Raw genomic sequence first — 24,756 nt, forward strand, 5'->3', positions numbered from 1 at the left:
GGGGGTGGCCCAGTAGATGACCCAATAGGTGCCTTCCAACTCTATGATTCTAGGGACCTGAGGAGGTTATGCAAAGACACAGTAAGGTTTTTTGTTTTTGCTGTTAAGTCACAGCTGTATACCATGGAATTTTCAAAACAAAAGCTCAGAGATGGCTTGCCATTGTATGACTACATGTCATGACTCTAATATTCCTTGGAAGTCTCCCTTCCAAATAATGACAAGGTCTGACCCTGCTTAGCCTTTGATCTGACAAGATAGAGCTAACTTGTATAATCCAGGTCAGGGCTAGCTTTATGACATACCTATTGTTAGAAAGCCCAGGGGTGAAGTTCAAAGGCTAAACACATTGAATGAGCGTGATACAGAGTCAGGTGTTCATTAAGAAACTAAATTCAATGGGGACTTTCTGTGGTCTTCAAACATCTTAATCCCATTCAAAAACTAATTAGCAAAATAGGGTTTATGAAATGCTGGCTTCTTTTCCCCTGCTAATTACGGTTGTTATTTTCAGTTTAGTTCAGTTAGCAGCTCTGTCTAATTTTGGCACATTATTGAATAATATGTTCCAAGTTCATTTGAAAGGAATAAAAGGTGTGGTTTTGGATGATTTCCATTTCTTTCCATTCAGTTGTTATATATGTGTAATGAGCACTTACCCTGAGATTAATGTAGCATTAAGTGAAAGTCTGAAAGGAAAACATATTGATGTCTTAATTCATGGGAATTAACACAGGAAGGAAAATGAAAGAAGAAAGAAAGACTAAGTATAAAGGGAGAATGCAATGAAAAATGGTGGAAAAGTTGCTCAGTGTGCATGATCCAAGGACTTGTAAGCACTTCAATTCCATTTATTTCAATGGAATAGTTAAGAACAAGGTTGATGCACTTCAATTCAATGGCACTGAATTTCTTAGTGTTGCAAAAGGATTTCAGAACAGCACATGTGGTCCTCCTGCTATCCGGTTGGGCCCCCCCAAGGAAGCTACATCACTTATTATAACAACATGGGTGACATCTGGTTGACTTTGTCCCCTGCTTCCCTGGGGGCAGGTACAACATATGGGATGGACAGGGGCTTTCTTTTTCCACCAGGTTGTTCTTAATGTTATATATATTTATTTTTATGGGATTTTATTGTTGTGGGGTTTTTATGCTGTAACCTGCCACAAGCCAGCTTGTGAAGAGTGGTGGGTAAGAAATTAAAATGCTAATAATGGTAATGATAATAGTAACAATATATAATATATAATCATAACAACACTGGGAGGCAAATTGAGGCTGAAAAATCTGTGGCCCAAAGTCTTCAGAGATGAGAGGAAAATGGGACTGTCTCTTCCTAGTCCTATTCTGGTGTTTTATCTTTTTCTATAATCATAGATTTTTCTAGAATCATAGCATCACAGAGATGGTAAAGACCATACAAGCCATCTAGTTTGACATCCTGCTCAATGCAGGGTCAGCCTAAAGCATCCTTGATAAGTTTCTGTTCTGCCATTGCCTAAAGACTGTCAGTGAATAGGCTCCTTAAACATCCTATTCCAAAGCTGAACTACTCTGACTGTCATCTCCCCGCCCCGATATCCAATTGGCACTGTTCTATACATTGTCTAAAGCCATTACTGCAGGTCCTATCCTCTGCTGCCTCTGTTCCCTGTACTCCTCCAAGTGACAAACTTTCAAATACTTAGAGAGCTTGCTTGTAAGAGTTCCTTTGATACAGCTGTGAGAATTAGGATGCTGGGTTATGAATTAAACATTAATTGCTACTATAGAACAATGAACTAAGCTGTGAACTAGGATGTCCACTGATCTGCTCCAAATTCTCTAAGTAGGCTAAAGAAACTACAGATGGGGCCTGGAAATCTCTAAGAATTTCAGTTGACCTTCAGACTACAAAGATCTCCTGGAGAAAATGGCTGCTTTGGAGGCTGGACTGGATGGAACTGCTGAGATTCTTCCCCTTCCCAAGCCCTGCCCTCCTCAGGATCCACCCCCAAATCTCCAGGAATTTCCTAACCCAGATCTGGTGACCCCAAATGGAGGAGAAGTGGTCCAGAAATCCAGTAGTCATCATCTTCATCATCATCATCATCACCAGGCCTTAGGGAAGCTATCTCTGCTCAGCCTCAGGCTTTCCTTTCCCATTGCCAGCACCAGGGTGTAATGTTTGTTACATGCATTTAGATGCCGCCCTTTTCTTGACTTTGAAACTCAAAATGGCATATATAAGATTCCCAGAAAATATCCCAGTTAGGCATTTATCAGATCCAAGTTGCTGATATCAATTTAGGCAGTAACCTGGGACATTGCTAACATCCTGCTACTTAATAAAATTATTGTAAAAATCACTGTGGAACATATTACATTGGAAACTACACAAAAGAAAAAGTCACCGGAGGACAATTTGAAACAGAAAAAAAATGATAAGGAAACAATGTTCCTCCTAATTTCTGCTCCAAATTCTCATCTTGATGATGTCTCTGCTTTAAAAGCAAATCATCTGGGCTCCTTTACATGAGATGATATATATAAAACCCTCTGGAGATTAAGAAATGCTGATCATAAGTTGCAAGGTGGGAGCCTCGTGCTGATAACTTACATCCAAAGGCTGTTTTCTACCACCAAGACACTTCCACTGGCAGAGATGGTGGAATCATCTCCTTCCACATTGTGCCCAGAGCTGTCCCTAGAGGAATGGGCAGGGGTGAGGGAAGCTATAAGGGAGGGAAAAGTAGGAAGGTCCTGTTCTGTAAATTCTTCTCCAGTCATGTACTCGCAGAATACATGGCATTATTTATAATATACTGTTTATTTTGCTTTTATGTTATGTATGGCTTTTCATAATGCATTGCACCTCTAGATAAGGAGAGTCTATCATTGTCAATCTCTGGATCAGAATGTAATGCCAGCATAGGGAACATATCCCTGGTTTAGGACTAGGTTTCCCATATAGCAGCCTTTTCCTGTTTGTTTTTTTGCAAACCAGCCAGTAAAAATGCATCTCAGAATAAGGAGCTTTCGACAGAATTATCTATGGGTTCTGAAATGTGTGCTGCATAAAACTGAGGCAGTATTTAAGAAAAAGGACTCTTTTTACAAGGGAAAAAACCCCATCAATATTTATATGAAACACAGAACTTGTCACTGTGGATTTTATAACTCTGTTGCCTAACCTGAAGTGAAAGCACAGAAAGCCCAAACTCTTCAGCAAACACAGGGCAAATGTTCTGCTTTTCTGAACAGCAAAGCTGGCAAGCGAGTGAGCAGTAATGATTGCACAGTGGAATCCCTGTTCTTTACAGGTGTTATCAACACTGGGGGGGAGCATTTCTCAAGGGTATCATGCTGTGCTTTAATTTCAGCAGGTTTGGGAATAAAATGGTTGACCTGAGGAAGGTTTGACTTGATGTCATGAATAATTCACCCTCAGTGAATTCTCTGCACTGACAAGGAAAGGCCAGTCAGAGAGCTTGTCAAAAAACATTCCTAGCAAAAATCTCATGCTTCTTCTATGCATAGTTGCCTATATTGTGGGACTCTGACAGCTTACATAAATAATTTCTTGTTAAAGGGTTGAAGTTGAAACCACATAATGTTACACTGCAGGTTCAAAGATGTAACACAGAATCAAGTGTTTACTTTAGAAATAGCTTTGCCCACAAGAATGTTTTCCATTCATACTGAGAATGCACCACAGAAATCTATCTTTCACAAGAAACCTTAGACCAACGAATGCATTCCTCACATGATGAGAATATACACAAACACTTTACCTTAGCAAGCTACTAAATAGTATAAAGTTGCCTAGTGTTAAAGCACAGACCATGGAAAGATAACACATATGCCCCTGGATACCTTTCAGGTACAAGCTTGTGTATTCTACTGAGGCCTGAAACATATTTTTTTGTTGCAGGGGGGCATCACCAATGGCCTCATTTGGCAAATCCTCATTATGTGAGCTCCAATGTTCTTCCCAGTTGCCACTGGGAAGCCAGGACAAGGTATGCAGTCTTATAAAACACTGGTCCCTGTCCCACTTATTGAGCATTTCTACATGCTATGGTGAGTTTTGCCACAAGGAGGCCATTTTCAGGCATGCATTCCACCTTGCACTTTGGTTAGAATTTATTTCTTTTTAATTCATTCTGGGATTTATATTTCAGCCTATTCTTTGGGAACTCGGGACAGATTTGTAAAACTGTAAAAATGTTACAGCCAGTTTAAATTTCCTCTGGGCTATATGCTCACAACTGAAAAGCTGATCCCTATCTGGAATCTAGTAGGTAACAGCTATATGTTTCTCATCATGCCCATCCCTTCAAATTACCTTCCTGCACATACTGTGAAATCCCTGATGCATCACAAGTTCTTGACACCATCAATCACACACTAGTTAGCCAGAGATCCAATATATTTCCATCTCAGGACCAGGACACGGGCTAAACAGTAGTCCCAGCTCCCACATAACAGCAGAGGTTTATTCAATACTGCTTACTCTGCAGGTCATGACTGTTGACTTAAAGACAACCCGCTATAATGACAAGCATTTTGGTAGTTGTAAGCCATTTGCACTGGTGTAATTTCACAAATGGTAATGAGTCCCCTTCCTGCATTAAGGAGCGTCAGGAATGCAGCAAAAATATAACATTTTCTATTGTACACTAAGAGCCTCTTGTGGCGCAGAGCGGTAAGGCAGCCGCCTGAAAGCTTTGCCCATGAGGCTGGGAGTTCAATCCCAGCAGCCGGCTCAAGGTTGACTCAGCCTTCCATCCTTCCGAGGTCGGTAAAATGAGTACCCAGCTTGTTGGGGGGTAAACGGTAATGACTGGGGAAGGCACTGGCAAACCACCCCGTATTGAGTCTGCCATGAAAACGCTAGAGGGCATCACCCCAAGGGTCAGACATGACTCGGTGCTTGCACAGGGGATACCTTTACCTTTACCTTTATTGTACACTAAGAAGTATGATTATGATATTAGCCATTCAGTTGAGTCCAAATCTTGGCTATCCTATGGCTCAACTGTCACCATGATTTTTGATCTTGCACCACTTCTTTTAGTTCTGGCCGGTGTCCATTTTGATTTCGTCCAACCACTGTGCTCTTTGTTGGACTGATTTTGTTTTGCCACTGACCAATCCTAGCATAATTGCTTTCTCCATTGAGTTGGACTGCATGATATGGCCAAAGTAAGTGAGACGGAGTTTCGTGATTTTGCCTACCAGTGATTTATCAGGCTTTATGCCCTGTAATATTTCCTTGGTTGTAACTTTCCTTGTTTGTGACTGAAGTTTACCTTTAATTAAATGTTGCAAAGGAACAAACAGTAAGCTAACCAGACAATCTGGTACAAGCTAAAGAAAATAATTTGTAAATATGAGGAGGGGGGTGGTGATCTATTCTTTATAGATTAGATTCCAATTCTTTTTCCTGATATTTAGTTTCTTATATAGTGAATATTCTTATATTGAGGAAAGCTCAGTCATATGATTCCCTCATCTGCATTCTGATGTAACACATTACAGACACCAACTGCAAAGGTGAAATCAGACATTAAGAAGATCACATATCTGTCAGAAAAAAGGTAAACTGCATGGATATGCAGCCCTGATTCATACTTGGGGCTTTGTAGAGAAGGGATCTATCTGAATCAAAAATATGAAGGAAAGGGAATTTAACCTGTGGAACCTCTCTTGGTTTCATTAATCAAGACCAACATCTGTTGGGATTGCTCTAATTTAGATTTCTTGCACTGAGCAGCAGGTTGGGATAGATGGCCCCTTACATGTCTATGATTGTCTATCTCCATCACAACTATTTTGGCTTTTCACTAGATTTGAGACAGCAATGGGTACAGTCCATTAAGCAATGCCACTATACATTTTCCATGCATTCAGAGCCATTTGCAGAAGTGACAATGGAAATTTCATAGCAGCAAGTAGTTGGGGGGTTTTGTATTCTATGAGGTCATAATAGAACGGTGATCTTGCGGCCTACAGAAAATAGAATTCTACCAGCTAAGTTTAGTGTAGAATCAGGGATTTGGCAAGGTGAGGCTGAATGGATTGTAGTAGTGTTGGGTTAAGGAGAAGTAGGTATTTATCTTTTAGCATAGAACTTCATTTTCTGGCTAATATTTTGCTTTTAGCTTGGTCACTTAGCTTAAAATAGTATAAATAATGAACCAGTTTCTCACAATGCCTATAAATGTCATCTGAGAATGTTTAATACTTATATAGTCATATAACTGTCTAACCACAAGGAATATATTTATTACCTTTTAGGAGTGATATAGAGGAAGTACCAGTTATTACACATGGATTTTAAAATCAAATCTGATCTGGCCATCTTGGAAGAAAAACAGCTTTTGTACTAGCACACTCTTTGGGGGCTCAAAGTTACAGTGCTGGCCTATCTAGAAGGAATGATTTATTTTAATAAAAACTCACAGAGATTAGATGATGTACAATAAGTCACCTAAAAAGAGCAAACCTGGCCCCAAGACTTACAATTTAAAAAGGGAAAGGCCATCAAGGCTGGAGAAGAGAGATAAAAGGAAGGGCAAGAGGCAGAGACCAAAGTTGAATGGCTTGGAAGAAATTGTTTACAAGAACAGAACACTGCCAGAGCAGTTAGTACAGCTAAAGACAGGTGAATAAAAGGGAAGGTGGAAATTACCTGAAGGCTTTTCCAATTGCAGACTTCATTAATTTATTTGCACACACCAATAATAATAAGAGTTGTTTAATACCCTACTTTTCACCACCCAAAGGTGTCTCAAAGTCACTTACAATCATCTTCCCTTCCTCTCCTCACAACAGATACCCTGTGAGGTAGGTGGGGCTCAGAGAGCTCTGACATACCTGCTCTGTGAGAACAAGTATAACAGAACCATGACTAGCCCAAGGTTACCCAGGTGACTGCATGTAGAAGAGTGGGGTAACAAACCTGGTTCTTCAGATTAGCAGCTACCACTCTTAATCTTAAAGTGACAGTCATTGACTTTATTATTTGTGGGGTTAACACCCCCCTCCAATGTTCATTTTGTTTTCTTAAGATTTCATTTTTTTCTGCAAACCCGGAGGGGATTTCCCCCCGGTTTAAAGAAATACCCACCCTGTCTGCTCCAGTCTCCAAATTTGAATATCCACATTATTTGCCCATGTTGAGAATCAGATGTCTTTCTCCCAAAATGTATCAACATTTATAGTACAGCTACAGATTGAATTTTTGCTGGAATTAGAAGGAAGGTTTCCCAAAGAAATTTCGTTTAATTGATTAATTAATTTTGGTGTTTGGATATGTTCAAATTAAGAAATGGTCAAAGAGGTTTTGCCAAGGAAATCTATGAATAAAAAGCTTCATCAGATATGCTTGTCTGTACACTGCTCAAATGTCAACTTCAGAAAGAAATGAGACTACGAGACCATCTGTTGCAAAATCATATTATCAGCAGCAGCAATTATTTAAAATGATTTCATTTTCTAGAAAGTTTATGAAGGTTGCGACATTATGACCGTTTACGCACTGAGAACTTCACTGCCCCAGCTCCCGTGCAGGAAGACAAATTGGGGGGCAGATTAGGCACACTAGGCCAAATGCTCCCCTGTGTGGGTGCAGGAAGAGATAAGGCAACCTGCCATGACTAAAACTCCAGCCTGCAGTCTGGCATGAAACCTCCAGTGTGTAAACGGTCTACATGGTTCATGACAAAATTATGTAAATTAATACCGGAAAGTAAAGATAAATGAAAATTTAAAAAAATTATTTTTAAAAATTTAAAATATTTTAAAAAATTAGGAGTAGATGTACAGAGCATCTCTTGTTTTCTGTATCCCCACCCTATGTAGATTTCTCAGCCTGGCCTGAATAAAAACTTGTTATAAACAGAAATGCAGTGATATTCAAAGATAGGAAAATTTCAGAAATGGGAATGGTTACAAATTAACTTCTCCCATCTCAAAAAACCAGCAGTGGGAGGTGGTCTGGAGTTCTGGTCCCACTGGTGGGTCTCTTAATGGCACCTGGATTTTGGCCACTGTGTGACAACCAGTATTGGATTGGAGGACCACTGATTGGATCCAACATGGCTTCTCTTGTTCTTATGAAGGTGGGTCATTAAGGTTTGGCTCATTTCATTTCATCTCATCAAATGCCACTGTCCACTTTTCCTGCAGCCAGTTTTCCTCTTCTCTGTTCATAGCTTGAGAAAGTGTGAGGAGGGATATGGCTTTGAAGGTGGGATAGTGGAGGGAAGTTTGGAAGCTACTTTGGGTTCAAAGTTCCTCACTGCATACTTACTTTGTTTATTTGTGTATTTATTTGAATTTCTAGACTGCCCTCTCTGCCAAAGCGGACTCAATTATACACATAGAAAATTGAGATTGGATAGCTGAAAACAGGTTTCCAGCTGATAGCAAGGCCTATCCTGTCAGATCTGACAGAGAGGCTGATTCTGTGAAGGGTCAAGGGGGTGGCAGGTTAGAGTGGATGAGCGATAGGGTTGTGAGTGTCCTGCAGGGGGTTGGACTAGATGACCCAGGAGGTCCCTTCAAACTCTATTATTCTATGACTCTATGATACTATGATTCTATATCAGAAGCAAGATTGGTCCTGGCTAGCACTTGGAGGAATAAGCTCCAAGGAATAACAGTGTTGTGACACCAGGGCAATCTTGGTTTCTAGGTGAACTGCAAAGTATAGCTTAATGTAAGAGTTTAGCTTGCAAGTTGTGTAGGGAACTGGGGTAGTGGTGGAGGGAATGAATTGTGTCAGTAAACCTAAAGCTGCATTCAACCTTGTTCCACTATTGACAAGCCATTTATAGATGTTATGGATTATTTGACAGTTGAATAAAAGCAATGATCTTGAATCTAAAGAGCTGCTATATTTATTTTATTTATTTATTTCTTAGATTTTTATACCGCCCTCCCATACGGCTCAGGCCATATTTTAATGGGGCTGACACAATAGGATTTCCCCCCTCTGAAAAGTAGATCTTATTTCCCACTATTTCACATATTACTTTTTTTTTTTAAGAAGTGGCTTGTCAAGTGACATCAGGGAGCAAAGGAGCTAACCCTTAATAAAGTAAGCCTCAAAGCTCATGGAATTAGCTGTGCAGATCTATGGAGGCAGGAGACACCACTTCACGTGCCACAGCACCATACGAGTTTGATTTTTTTTTTAAAAAAGCTCTGCAGTTGGGCAAATATATCATGAATTGAATGAGAGCCGAAAATGTGTTTTTACAACATTGCTTAAAATAGAGTTTTATAAATGGAAATACTGACCAAAACTGTACTATATTAAAAGTTAGAGGGGACTACTAAAACATTACCTTACCACCATGGAATGGATTCTAACATAACCAAAATCTATTACTATATAAATTGGCTGTAGGTTGCCATCAATATTTGCCTTTCACTCTTGTAACAAAAGGCAGATATCACTGAATCCACTATGGTTCCCATCCTCAGGGGCATAATCGATAAGAAACCCCTAGCCAATATTAACAATAATACAACCCTAGTGGTGAAGTGCTTGTATAATCCCCCCCCCCCGCCCCAGCTGCACTCATTCCCTGAACTCATGGTAGAGAGAGCTTGTGGGAGGATGAATATTCCATAATTCCTTTGAGAAAGGTTTGTGGCATTGCTTGCTTGCGGCAATTCAGCACCTTGGGCAAAGGGGGCTGTAATTGCTAGGCAGGAGTTATTTTTATTAAAACTGCTGATCCGCCCGCAACTCTGTATTGCTCCTCCAAGCCACTAACAGAGAGGTCTGTGTAGTTAGATTGTGCTTTCAAACCTGTCTTTGGAAATTGGCATCTGTGTGGAATGGGTCCCCTAAGCCAAATATAATATAGTGTACTTTATTAAACCACAATAAGCTAATGCTCAAGTAGCTTTAAGAGTCTCTGTTAAAGCCACAAGACACAAGGAAACTGAGATGTACATCTGACACTGTCTTTAATTTGTGCATTGCACTGTAAATATCTAGGAAATGAGCATACCCCGCTTAGCTTCTAGAATATCTTTCAATGACAGAAGCACAATGAGCTGTATTAAAAGGTGAGATGAAGGTAATTATGGTTCTAACGTGTCTGCCAGAAAGACTAGAGCGCAGCTGACTTCATATAAACTACTTTACTGAGTGCTGTTTCATTACTAATAATCTTGGATCCTGTTACAGGTATACAGATGCATTTGCATAATAGCAATCCATTATGGATTACTTGGATGGTTTCTCCAGAGAACCACAATGCTGCATGTTTGGTTAATTGAGCACAAGGTAGTTAGCGTCTTAAATTCACCACAAATGTTTACATGGCATTAGCAACCTAACTAATTCCCCCACTCTTCCCCCAAACCCTAGCAAACAGATATTAGGCTATATAGGAGGAATAGCAAACAGAACCTCAAAAGACAGAGATAGAGTTCAACAAAATGCTGGAAAAGTGGGCAAATGAGAACAAGAAGAAATTCTGTAAGGAGAAGTGCAGAGTTCTGCATCTGGGGCATGAAAATAAGAGGCATTCATACTGAATGGGAGATACACTTTTGGGTAGCAGTGTGTGTGAATGAGATCTTGGGGTACATGTAGCTAATTATGATCAGACAGAGTGATGCAAGGATAAGAAAGATGAATATAGTCTTGGGTTGCATCATCAGGGGCATTACATCAAAATTGCAAGATGTCATAGTCCCGCTGTACGCCACACTGATCATTTGGCACATGAAATGTGGTGTAGACTTACCCGGAGCCCACCCATTGACGCTGCGGAGGAGCGGGCTCAAGGGAGACACACTTCCAGCTCTCCTTCAGCGGGGGGAAAAGTGGGCATGGTGTGAGACAATGCACACAGAAGCAATGTGAGCCAGGTTCACGGCACCCTTATAAGGGTGCCACGTGTGTGAGCCCAGCCTCTTTTCCCCTCCGCAGCTGAATGGAGCAGCTTCCCACCCAACCATCCTGTTATATATTGGTTGCTGTTGAGTTGTTTCAGAAAAAGTTATTTTGGCCTGGGGTGGCAGGCTTTCTTGTATGAATCCATCACAGCTGGAGGGTAGCAGTTCTGGCATGGGATGGAGCCTCTTTTGGGGGGAGTTCAGTTGGGGGTATCAAACTCCCCATGGTTAGGGGCCTCTCTACGAGGTGGCTGGCTGCAAGCAGAGCCAATCCAGTGGGGGGAGGCAAATGGGCTCACAAGGCCAGGTGGCCTGGGGTAGGTCCAAAGGAGGTCTGCGCCTCTCTTTGGCACCCCAGGTAGGTAAACCTCCCTTTTATGGGTCTCAGTGTCAAGGGAATCCATGGTCCAAGGGGTGGAACCGGGTGACTTCCAGGGCACCACTGTGGTCAGGATTATTGTGGTCGGCTGATCACATATGCAGGCTCTCTCTCCCATGCTGGGGCAACATTTTATGCCAATAAAGCTGTGGCCTTGGGCTTTTCATACTTAGCCCAACATGAAGAGAAGAAGAAGAGTTGGTTCTTATATGCCGCTTTTCCCTACCTGAAGGAGGCTTAAAGCGGCTTACAGTCGCCTTCCCATTCCTCTCCCCACAACAGACACCCTGTGAAGTGGGTGAGGTTGAGAGAACCCTGATATCACTGCTCGGTCAGAACAGTTTTATCAGTGCCATGGCGAGCCCAAGGTCACCCAGCTGGTTGCATGTGGGGGAGCGCAGAATTGAACCCGGCATGCCAAATTAGAAGTCCGCACTCCTAACCACTACACCAAACCACTACACCAAACATGTCCTCCTGCAAGTCAAGAACTGTGTGCAGTTCTGGATACCTCACTTTAAAAAGGATATGGACAAAATTGAGAAAGTGCAGACGAGAGCAACAAGGATGATCCGGGGCCTGGGGACCAAGCCCCATGAAGAGAGGCTGAGGGACATGGGAATGTTCAGCCTGGAGAAGAGGAGGTTGAGAGGGGACATGATTTCTCTCTAAGTATTTGAAAAATTGTCACTTAGAAGGAGGCAGGGAATGGTTCCTGTTGGCAGCAGCGATTAGGACACACAGTAATCAGTTTAAACTACATGTAGAATGGTACTGGTTGGATATATGGGAAAAATGGCTAGAGTAGTTCAGCAATGGAATCAACTGCTTAAGGAGGTAGTGAGCTCCTCATCAATGGTTGTTTTCAAGCAGCAGCTGGACAGATATTTATCATGGATTCTTTAGGCTGATTCCACATAGAGTAGGAGGTTGCACTAGATATCCCATAAGGCCTCTTCCAACTCTATGATTCTATATGTGAAGAAAGGCCACCACTCTAACATGTGGTATGGTCAGCCCATCAAGCTAACATCTTTTACTTTTTGCCCAGTAATCAGATCCCTGGTGCAACAACATAGCCCGATGCCTGTGGATCCTTTCTTCAAACCCTATCTTCTACCATTCAGAAGGGCAGGTGCCTTACTTTATAAACTCTGGACCACACGATAGTAATGTTAAGGTCACACAAAGGCATCCACAAGAGTAATTTCATGCAGATTAATTTTTCTGTTTTCTTTCAATCTGATGAGCAAACATAACAATAAATAGTGGAAAGAAGGAGCAACTGGAAAATGAAATGAAGATTATGAATTTATGTTTATGTACATATGATTACAGGCACCTATGACTCACATGTGTGTATAACCAGCAAGCTCTGCCTAGAGAAATGAATATATGCCCGGCCAAAAACAACAATCCAAATTATGTGTATGTTGGGTCAAAAACTATATATAACATGGCCAGACTTGTACTAGGACTTCTAGATCTTGAGATTCTCTCCCACATCCAATCAGAGACCCTGAACTGATACTTTCAAGCGATTGTGATTCTACAAAGGTTTAACAAAAAGGTTTGTTTGGATTTTTTTTTAAATGTGGTAAACATTTATTGGTTTATATGATTATAAATGATCATGTCAACTTGCCCCCTCCCCAAATGGCCAATGATGGGCCTTAAGAGGGTAGAAAGGGGAGGAATCCCATGTGGGCATATGCACAGCTATGATTCCCAACCGTGTTCTGCACCCTCATGCTACATCTGGGGTTTCTTTAAGCCTGAAGAATGTTTCAGGGGTTTCTCAATAGTAAAAAAGTTGAAAAAGGCTGCTTTGGAGGGACAGATCATATTAATCAAATTCCTCACATGATTTATACCTGATGTAAAAGGCTTTTGTGTGAAAACTAATGTTCTAGGTTCAACCTACCAGTTTAAATACGACTGCTTTGACAAGCAATATGTGCACCTCAACTTTTTCTTATAGAGTCTTATTCTTTGCTTTCCAGGATACATTTTCAAGGCCTATACTTTCTTTGGCATTCAAGAATCCTGCTCACATTCCCTCCCCCTACTCCAGTCTTCAACAAGAAGTGACTATGAAGTGAAGTCTGCCCCAGGACACCCCACAGTTACCAATGAATGAGAGCTCACAACAATGAAGCATTCACCCAACTGCCTGCAGAAATCTCCAAGGCTGGAACCCAAGCAGCTGAGGAATTTTACAAAACAAGGTTTTCACTGTGGAATAAGTGGGGAGTTTTTAATCTCCAAGCACACTCGTTCTTCCCAAATGACCTTGGTTTCATCAATCCACCTGTCTGTCTGTGGGAAATTAATGACCTTCAAAAGTAAACATGAGACCAACAGCAAGTTCTGATTTGATAAACACTGGAAATGCTAACTATATAAAGGAACATTTTTTTCCCCCAGAGAAGTAGTTAGTAAAAAATACAGCTTTTCAGCTCTTGCAAAACACAGCAGTTTTTGAATGGATCCCGCAAACCTGGAAACTGTTTTCTCCTTATCCAAATATAATGATCTGTAAATTGCACTGGGTGTGGCTAAATATGTATCAGACTTTTCAATCCCTAGTTATAAATTGATTATCAAGACATTTTCTGCTGATCATATATCTACAAGTGAGGGGCCACAAGACTCACAGAGGAGGAATCCCATTTACTCCTCCACTTTTCCCCCAACTGTTATTCCTGAGCAAGGTGTGAGAGTGACCATGCCTATAGGTAGAAACTGATTACTTCCATTCCAGGACATTGAATCTGAAGACACATACATTAATATGAAAGCTCATACCGTGAATAGAACTTTATTGGTCTTAAAGGTGCCATCATATGGGTGCAATTAATGTCCGTACAGAGGTGCTGATTAGTATGCCATTAATTTATATCTCAATGAATTATTATATATAAAAATCATAATAGAAGATAATGTCAGGCAAAAACTATAATTATACATTTAATACCTCAGCTTTAAGTGAGCCTCTTGTGGCGCAGAGTGGTAAGGCAGCCGCCTGAAAACTTTGCCCATGAGGTTGGGAGTTCGATCCCAGCAGCCGGCTCAAGGTTGACTCAGCCTTCCATCCTTCCGAGGTCGGTAAAATGAGTACCCAGCTTGCTGCTGGGGGGTAAACGGTCATGACTGGGGAAGGCACTGGCAAACCACCCCGTATTGAGTCTGCCATGAAAACGCTAGAGGGCGTCACCCCAAGGGTCAGACATGACTCGGTGCTTGCACAGGGGATACCTTTACCTTTACCTTTACCTCAGCTTTGCTCAAACTGTACAAGATTTGCAGTGGGGCAAGAGATAGGGAAGGGCAAGGTAGATGCATTAGTCAATTTATGATGTGGTGGGTAGGCAGGTTTATAAAGCACAGTACAATAAGTTTGCAAAGGAAAGCCTTGTCTTACAGGAAGAGTATAGCCCTTCATTTTCCCACTCCTAAAACTGCATTTGGCAGCAAGATTTCAGCTATATGCAGTGATAAAAGGCTTTGATTATGTACTCAGCAGTTCTTGCCAAGGTATAAAAATAAACATTTTTGATGGTTTTTGGATGTTCCCATATCAGGCAGTTCCTTCTTGTCCTTTAGAGCTCCATATTGTGACATTTCACAAAATATATTGATAATGTATGATAAATATACTTTAACCAGAGGACCAAACATGGGAAGGGGAGTATGGGAATCTCCAGATTATAGAATATAGTGGCCCCAAAATCCTGATGCTTCCCAGCCCAAAATCACCTCACTACACCCAAGCATGCAAAATAAACGCTGTGCTTTCAAAAGGTTTGGAGGGATATGGCATAAAGCCAGTTGGCTTATGTTTACACTGATTAAAACAGAGGTGACACTTACTGGCAAGAAAGAGCATTTCAAAGAACTTGCAGAAATTCTCTTGTAGATTCAGGCAAAGGCATGTATGTACCCACTGTCTAAATTTTGGATTTCTGTTAACTGAGAAATACCTGTATACCTGTTTAATACACATACAATAACTGAGTGCTACATAGTAGCAGGATCACTAAAGTAGATGTGAAGGAGATTATGGACATTTAAAAAAAGCAAGACTGTTATCACAAGGACCCAGGGATCTAGTTTTAACCCAGACAAAAAGCACTTTTAATAAAATCTCCATCGTTTGAAAAAAAAAAGACTGTTATTTTACATTTTGAAAACCTATTTAGATATCAATGTTTGTGGAAGGATTCTCAGCATCACCAAAGTATCCCATACGCCTGGACACTAACTGCTTTAGAAGAATGCAGTGGTGCTTTGGCAACAGAAGGAAGCCACCAAGTTTGGCCTTGTGATTTGATGTGCCATTAAAGGCCTCAGGACAAAAACAACAACTTTTAACTAGGCAGCCTACAGTGACATGATATGCTCAAGTGTGTGTACCAAAAGCATTATTGCTGCTTTTCCTCATTACTCAGGAGTGAGGAGGCAGGTGGTAGTTTCCTGCCCTCCTGTGCTGGCCAAAGAAATCAACTGAACAAACTCCCCCAGGGTTGTTCTGAGGAGAAAAAAACCCATAAATTCATTAGAAGAAAGGTGGGATATAAGATTTTGGACTTGTGTGGTTAACAACACAAATCAAAAAAGCTATAAAAAGTAAAGACACTTCATTTTCAAAGTAGGTCTGCCCCAATAAATTCACCAGGAAGAACCTCAGGAACCCACTGAATTAAAGAGGAAGGATCACAAGAAATCAAAGTCTATAATTATACATGCAAAAGTAGATATTGTGGAGTGGGTCGCTAAAAGCATCAAGACAAACAATAAAATTATAAAAAAATATATCAGAAGAAACCAGCCAGAGAAGAAAAAAGAATAAAGTGATTGTTAAAGGAAATGAGGGTGATGGTAGAGAACCTCAATTAAGTGTGGAGCATGTATTCATGCCACAGCCCCTATTTTCAGGAAGGGAGTCTGAAGAACTAAGTCAATTGAGGTGACAAGAGATAAAGTTCTAGACCGACTGGGAAATTAAAACTGATAAGACTCCTGGCCCTGATAGCATACACCCAAGAGTTCTTAAGGAACTCAGATGTGAGATAGTTAATCTATTAACCTGTACATGTAACCTATCACTACATTCTGCCGCTATACCAAAATACTGGAGAGTAGCAAATGTGACACCAATTTTTTAAAGGGTACCAGAAGGGCAGCCTGGTAGACATTATCTACTTGGACCTTCAAATGGTTTTGACAAGTTACTTTACCAAAAACTCATGAGTAAACTTAGCAGTCACAGGACAAGAGGATGGGTTCTCTTATGGATTAAAACCTTGCTAAATGACAAGAAGTGAAGTAGACAAATATGCAGATGATACCAAATTATTCAGGAAGGTGTAAACAAAGGTTGATTGTGAAGAGCTACAAGATGAAGAAGAAGTCTGTATCTATGTTCAGAGTAAAGAGGAAAATACAAAACATAAAATGAGAGATCGAGTTCTGACACTCCAAAGATACATAAATGCTAAGACTCAGGTATCTGTGTATTTCCACTAGTTAGCATTGGCTGATGGCATGCTTTGAAAACTGATAGCTGTAAAAGCTAATCTAAGGTCTATTCCGCACGACTTTAATATAGCACTAGTCTTGCATTTTGTTTTCGCCACTAAAACTACGTTCCGCATGACGTCGTGAGCAATCTGCAACACTCCTGCAACACTAGCGCAAAAATTGCTTCATTGTAGCGATTTCCGGGGAATCCAGAAAAGTGGATTCACCCTCAGAAAATCACTACACTCCTGCCAACAACCTGCAACACTTGCGAAAAAGACCTGTGCGTTCTCAATGTTGCGGTTGCAACAAAGTCCCTCCCCCTGGCTCTCTCCTCCGAACTTCCGGCGAAGCGATCGCCATTTTCCCCCCCCTGAGCGAGCGGGGAAAGCAACGAACCAGCGAGGCTTCATTCACCTAGCGAGGCTTCATTCACCTTCTCCGGCTACAGTCCCTCCACAGAAGTGCTTTAAAGCTCCCCTAAGTCCCCAAGCACAACACAGCCCCCTGTTTGCCAGTCCCCTTTAATTTCGGCCAAAAATTGTGCCTGTGCAGGGGGGGATTTTTTTTCCACTCGGGGGAGCATGGTAACGATGACTCGCCAGCTCACACGCCAGCTAGATCGGTCTCTACGTTAGGAAGAATCAAGGCATATTCGTTGAAACATGTGTTTTTTTTTTAACTGTGCTTAAAGGGAAAGGGGCTTTTCCGGAGCATGATAACAACCACCCATTGGCTGTTCGTTTGATTGACGGCCAGGGGCGGGAACAGGCACAGAAAAATCGCTTCCTTTCTAGCGATTCCTGCGAGACTGGAAACCTGTGGGGAACGAATGAAACGCTACTGGATTCCACTACAAATGAAGGTATGCGGAATGCCGAGATTCCACTATTTAAAATAGTGTTATTGCTTTGTGAAACCAATTGGCAACATTGGTCCTTGTGCAGAATGGGCCTAAGTTTATAACATATATTGCTGAACAAATAGGATGCTCTGTTTTGAGTCTTAGATTCCCAAAGAGCTGAAATATGTCTAACAAATGCTGATTAGTATTGAAAACAATGAATGAAGAACATTTTAATTATCCTAAGCAGCTTGATCCATTGTGCAACTACGTTGTGGTATCAGGAATTATTTCAGCCTTTTTGAATTGTGAAACATTTCCTTAAGCTTATTAATTTGGGTAAACAAATGCCAAAAAGTCTGCTCAGTATGGAGAAGTATGTTAATCTTCTTTTGATCTCTGGGTGATTACAGTGCAATCCTAAATAGTTACACCCTTTAAAGTTCATTGAAGTCAGTGAGTTTAGAAGGCTCTGAGAGTGGTGGCAATCTTAAAAGAAAACATGCATTTCTATTTTCCTTTAAGTTTTTATTTGCAGAAAGAGTTTTTGCCAGTTTATGCCTATTCTTTTGTTCAGTTAAAATCAAATTCATTACTGATGAAAAAACACTGCCTTGGATTTTTAAATTTGCATCCATCAATAACCTCTAGGGATGGGGAAGAACTGAACCACCAAGCAAAGTTCATCATGAATTTTGCCTTGCTTGTGGTTTGTGAACTGAAGTTTGTGACAGGTCTACCATCATAAACGTCCACGAACTTGCAATGCAGTTTATGTAAGTCCATGGTAGTTTGTGGATAGAGTAGAAAGCAAAGATTTAAAGGGATTTTGAGTCCCCTAGAACCTCTGCTTCCTGAAAAAGCTATAGAAACAGTTAAACAGAGAGGAGCAGCCTGTTCCCTGCCACCCAGCTGTTTCAGGCTGCCTTGTGCGGTTGCTTTAAACTTCCTATCATTCAGCTGTTTTGTGGGCTGTCTGCAAATCCACAGTGCTGCAGAAAACCAGGGAAGTGTTGGGACTTTCCCATTTGGCTTGGTCCTGAGTTCCTCCAGAGAAATAGAGCTGCAGAGTAACACAGGGGTTTGAAAGTGTGCAGTCACTAGTTAACTTTGTAGATAAGGCATAGATCCAGACTCACAGTACTTTGATGTTTAAAAGAGAGAATCTTTACTGGAAAGATTATTTACAAATATATATCATATTAATCTGGTTTGGTCTTCTTACTGAAGCAGAGTACAAAAGCTTAAAGAGTAGTTATAAAAGCAGTACATTTCAAGCCTCTATGGCTAGACTGCAGGCAGACTACATCCTACACGTCAACAGATAGAGAAAGCTGAAAGCATTAATGGCTGTCCCTTGCTTCTAAAAAAACACACACACTAATCTGCTCTTCCTGAAGAAAGAAGAAGTGGGCAGGAGACCAGTTTAAACAAAGGAAATCTCAGCCATGTATTTGGGATTTTCCCAATGCAATCTCAGAGCGATACTTCAAGGTGATGAAGGAATGAATGTTGTGGAAGCAATGGAAAGCTTTGGATCCAAGAAAAGCAAGAAGCAAGATCACCATCTCTAATGGTGGGCAGCTGTCATAAAATTCCTTTGTCTTAACCAATCAACCATTCCATCCGTAGCTGGGGTTAGCACACCACCTGGAGTGCTTTAGTCTCCTGTAATTCTTGTGCTGGACTGAAGACAAATTTGTTTGCAAAATGATACTCAGAAGAGAGATTCCTTCTTCTTAGCTGCAACTCCCCCCCATACACACACCATTGCTGGTACTCTGAGGGAATTTACTGCAGTTCCTATCCACTTCCATTGCCTCCATGATGGCAAGCCTGGAATAGGCTGCTTCTACTCCACAAAGCCCAACACAGCCCCCTATCTCTTCTATTGGGCCCATCATGTCTCCTGCTCCCCCTTTCCTGCTCCAGTGAGCCCAGTCATACTCTACCTCCCCTTCAAGTCTGTAGCAGTGACCAACCTCTGCTGCTGGGCCCATGATGTTGCACATGCCCCCTCCCCCCCAAGTGGTCTATAAGTGGTCTATAAGTGTGCTAGGCTTCCACAAGCAAGCCTAGCACACCTGTGAACTTCCCTATCACCTCCATTCTCAGTGAGCTTGGAACAGTTCAAATCTTCTGCCTCTGAGCCTGGGGCCTCTCTCAACCCAAGCATTGCTTCCAGCAATAGTTGGCCTCTACTGTATGGCCCACCAAAGCTGCTGTGAACTCCACCATTGGAGTTACCACCAGAGGAGATAAGTTTGTTGCCTGAACATGTGCACACAACAAATGTTTTGCGGAGGGGATCTAACCCATATGTATTTTTAAACGTTTACGTTTTTTTTGTAAACCAGAGGAATCCCTCAAGTTTGCAGATCTATCTATTTTGGGTAGCTGTGGCCCAGATCCACGTATTTAGCTATTCACAGACAGGACCACATCTTTGCTATTGGATATCTAATTCTGAAAACCTCATTGCTCCCCCAATATGTGACAGAATACCTCACACATCCCAGTCCCCATCAAAAAATCACTGCAGTCGGCTCATTCTGTGATTAAAAATAATTGGCGTTTGTAATATTTTTAGGCCTAAAGCCTTCATACACTATTCTCCATTATGTCTGATGCCAAAATGAATTGAGAAATAACAAACATTTTGGGAAGAAGTAAGTCTGTAAAAAAAAATCATGGTATTAAAATAAAATCAGTAAAAACCCTTCAAAAGAGCTGAAAAGGAACACAACCATGAACTGCCTCAAACCATTTCAAAAGTGGAGCATAGTTCCATGTACCCTTTCTGTAGTGACAATGGAGAATCCCCTTGGAACCACATCAAAGTTGATTTATTTTTGATTCATTTGAAAAGAGAAAGCCCCATGAAAGCCATGAGTTATGTTCACATTGAGCATGATGGCATATTAAGATTCACTTTAAATGCATGGTCTTCCTGCTCTCCATTCAGGGAAATAATAACATATATTGAAGCTCTATGGTTTTTCATCGCGAATGAATAATGCCCAAACCTTTTGTTTTTAAAATAGATATAGGTAACGCACAGGAGTCTGCAAACTTTGTCATACTTACAATATGTTTCCCAAAGAAAAACAAACACAAAAAAAGAATTGTCCAAGCACTCTGAAAGATAGGTAGGCTAAGAGGAATGAAACAGCAGGACAGACAGGATTCAGTTGCTTAGCTTTCAATACCCCAGAGCGTGGTAGAAAGTAAGATGAAGCCATTTATCCATCTGTGGACTAAAACCATCATTTATGTATTGGCTATAATTTAACCCAGGCTTACTTATATAGGACAAATACTCGGGTAATAGTATACATTTTTTTCAACAATACTTTTCTCATTTGAAAGGTAATTTTAAGGACCTCCCAACTATGTACAAAATTGATCTTCATAATCAATTGATTCTTTTGTTTGAAAAATTTCCCAGAAAAATGTAGAAACTTCAAAAATATTTGAACATGAGTTCATTCAGTGATTCTGACAAATTGATTACATCATACAAGTGTAATCCTCTTACTTTCACACATCTTAGAGAAGGAAAAATAATGAACAATGTGACAGTTAAGCAGTCACTGACGTCCAAAGGCTCAAGACATTCCCTTATTAAAGTTGTGATACTCACACAATTAAAATAATGAAATATTAGTGTGGATCCTGATGCACTTTAAGTCTAGCTGCCACTTGGTGGCTCAGATCCACGAAGAATACTAACCAGTGCATGATCAAAGTGTTATGCAGAAAATGAACACAAGCTAAAGTTATTCCTTCACATATAATGCAAACCCATTGTTTATTTGAACTCAAAGATGGCCACTGAAATCCTGGTTTGTAGAATAGTGGTCTGTGAAAAACAGAGGCTCTGGAACTCCTTGGCATAAATATCATATATCACATCTTTATACAGCTGTCGTTGTATAAAGGCTAAGGCCTAAGTGGGCGGAGAGTGGGAGGGGCTGGTCTGGGTAAGGGCCAAATCGGAAGGCACAAAGCGCCTTTTGATTGGGCCCTCACTAGGACAGACCAGAGTTCCAGCCAGTCGGGAGGCACGAAGCCAAAGTTCTGACAGGGCCTGCCCACCCAGCCCAGCCAGGGGCAATCTGGAGACATCACTGACAATCTGCCACTGACCACCAAAGGGAGAGGAGGTCAGTAGGGCTGCCAAGGTGGATGAGAACAGAGGCTTGGACAGGCTGTGCCAGCTCTTTTCACTTTTCAAGGCTGTTCTAACTGTCACGTCCAACTGTAACTTCCTTCACTTTGCCTCAGAACACTGGCTGAGCCGGCAGGAGGCTGGTGAGAATTTGTGTGGGAATTTGCATGATTAATTTGAAACTTACAATAGTGTTTCCAAGGCTGGAGAATTCTGCCCCCTGTTGCTTTGAGGTTTGGTAAAGATTTTGTCTGAGTGGAGAGTGTCTGGAAATATATCAGTTCATGAACCAATATGGACCTCCACAAACAGCTTGAAAGTTAATGGAAAGTCCATGCCAGTTGACCTGCCACAAACATCACTTTGTTAACCATGTAACTTTAGTTCATGAACTGGTTTATACCCATCTCTAGTAGTAAATCATGTGTCACTCCATGTTATCCATACACGGGACTTATATTCTTGTATCAGAAGTTGGAATTTAGCAACATAGAATGTTTCTATATGGGGATTCTCCCTCATCTCACACACAACATGCAGATGGATGGCAGGAAGCCCCTGAGGTAAACAGGAGCATTCATACCTGGGCAATATTAACCTGGCTTTTATTTGAGGTTTGAGCCACAGAGTCAGAAGTTCTATGGACATTTTGTGGGACATCTTGGGAAACAGTGGGAGGGGGGAGGTGAGAAAGTTATGCTCTGTGGATGGAAATCAATCTGCCCACAGAAATGTTCCATTGTTTCCAACTCATTATCTTCTATGTGTTAACACCCTCCCCCCATAATCCCTATTCTGGATGTGGTTATTCAAGTGCAAAAAAAGTACTTCACTTTGACCGTTTATGCACTGGGAACTTCACTGCCCCAGCTCCCGTGTGCACAAGCACAAATTGGGGGCAGATGAGGTACACTGGGCCAAATGCTCCTCCGTGTGGGTGCGGGTAGAGATGGAGCAACCTACCGTGACTAAAACTCCAGCCTGCAGCCCAGCATGAAACCTCCAGTACATAAACGGTCTTTCCTTTATACTTTCCTGAAACTGGTATCCAAGATAAAAATCAACATAAAAGTGTTCCAGACATTTTTGCTTTGGGGCTGTATAGAATCTCTTCCCAGGTGATTTCAGTAACTAAACATCCTTTCCAAACATTGCTAATTAGACACTGACCTTGAAGCTGGCGCCCTTTGAACAAATCTTTTGTTTTACTTGGATGAGCTCTGGCACTGTTATCACACTTGGGCTGTTCATATCTGCAGAGAGAACAGGAAGAAGAAAAGGCAACAAGGTGAAGTCAATTTAATTTGTAAAATTTGTCACATTAAATGTTATGCAGGACTTATACATATGGTTTTCCTAAATTCATAACCACACACATAGAAAAATGTCACCAATAGCATAATAGAGATTCATTAATTATACTTCATGCTATTCTGTGTGATAAGTATTGCTGAGCTATTTCTAAAATATCTTTCCCAAAAAACATCTGTGCTTGCTTTCACAATACTGGAAACAGTTTCCTCTTGTAAATCTGCTGTTGAATTTTTGCAGGAGATCCCGTGACAAATTATTTCAGAAATTAGCGTGAACCATGGAAAGACATGGAAAACTTTTACCAATTCTGTATCATGCAGGATCTTCAAAAATGAACATCAAGTTGTTGAAATCTTTTCTTCTTTACATTCTCTCACCTGCAGCTGAACTTGTTCTCTCACAGTTTATCACAGTGTTAATTACTAAAATATTGATGTGGTGTCCCTTCTTTATTGATTTCTACTTAAGGCAGGCTAACCATGCATAGCTCCATCATATTTCCTAACAAATTTCTAAGCTGTATATAAATATGCCCTTTGGTTATGCTACAAAGGCCCCTTCCTGTTTTTTTTTCAAAATTAGTCTAGTTATCTAAATTACAGCTCATAAGGACTTTAGCCACAGTAGCTGTTTTGTTTTACAAGATAACAAACCATTTATTCCTGACACTGATAGCTAAGATTACTAGAGATATGTACCTGAGCTCAAAGTCTACTAGCAATGGCATGACTATGGCATGGGAAATGAAGACCTAGTTGGTAGCTTTTAGATGTCATTGTTAATAATTCACAATTTAACATTGCTCGTAACATTAGTTCACTATTTTTTTCTTGATTTTTGAATCTTCTGGGGCCATAAAGAAACCTTCATAAAATTAATACATTTAAATTTAGAATTTAAAAAGGCAGCTATAAAATAAAGAGCCCTTTGTATATAGGTAGTGAAACACTATTTCTCACTTCATAGGTAAAGGTAAAGGTATCCCCTGTGCAAGCACTGAGTCATATCTGACCCTTGGGGTGATGCCCTCTAGTGTTTTCTTGGCAGACTCAATACGGGGTGGTTTGCCATTCCCTTCCCCAGTCATTACCGTTTTACCCCCCAGCAAGCTGGGTACTCATTTTACCAACCTCAGAAGGATGGAAGGCTGAGTCAACCTTGAGCCGGCTGCTGGGATTGAACTCCCAGCCTCGTGGTCAGAGCTTCAGACAGCATGTTGGCTGCCTTACCACCCTGTGCCACAAGAGGCTCACGTGTTCACTTCATAATATAATATAATAATAATTCTTATAATATTATATTATTATAATATAATATAATATATAATAATAAATAAATAAGAGGTACTAAATACCTCGGAAACACAATAATTTCACCTGATGTCTAAAGACTAAGAAAAACTGAGTAAAACAGACATCCCTGGGGAGGGAGTTCCACACCTGTAGTGCCATCACACATAGATACTGCACTTTTGTTCCCTGGGAGAATATGGACCAAACAGGAAAAACAATTTCACAGTCAGAGTAGTTCAGCAGTGGAATAGGCTGCCTAAGGAGGTGGTGAGCTCCCCCTCACTGGAAGTCTTCAAGCAAAGGTTGGATACACACTTTTCTT

The 24,756-nt window shown here is 40.9% G+C and overlaps 1 protein-coding gene across 2 annotated transcripts in view; it reads right to left on the reverse strand.

Moving 5' to 3' along the window:
- The window catches only part of SMOC2 (SPARC related modular calcium binding 2), a 190,565-nt gene that overhangs the window by 39,788 nt on the left and 126,021 nt on the right, over window positions 1–24,756 (reverse strand). For both annotated transcript variants that reach the window (XM_077347117.1, XM_077347109.1), the window contains exon 9: window positions 22,999–23,081. In XM_077347117.1, the coding sequence (XP_077203232.1) occupies window positions 22,999–23,081 (83 nt within the window). The remainder of the gene's footprint in view (window positions 1–22,998; window positions 23,082–24,756) is intronic.

This window comes from Paroedura picta, chromosome 1 (assembly GCF_049243985.1).
Source record: "Paroedura picta isolate Pp20150507F chromosome 1, Ppicta_v3.0, whole genome shotgun sequence".
In the NCBI taxonomy this organism is placed as follows: Eukaryota; Metazoa; Chordata; class Lepidosauria; order Squamata; family Gekkonidae; genus Paroedura; species Paroedura picta.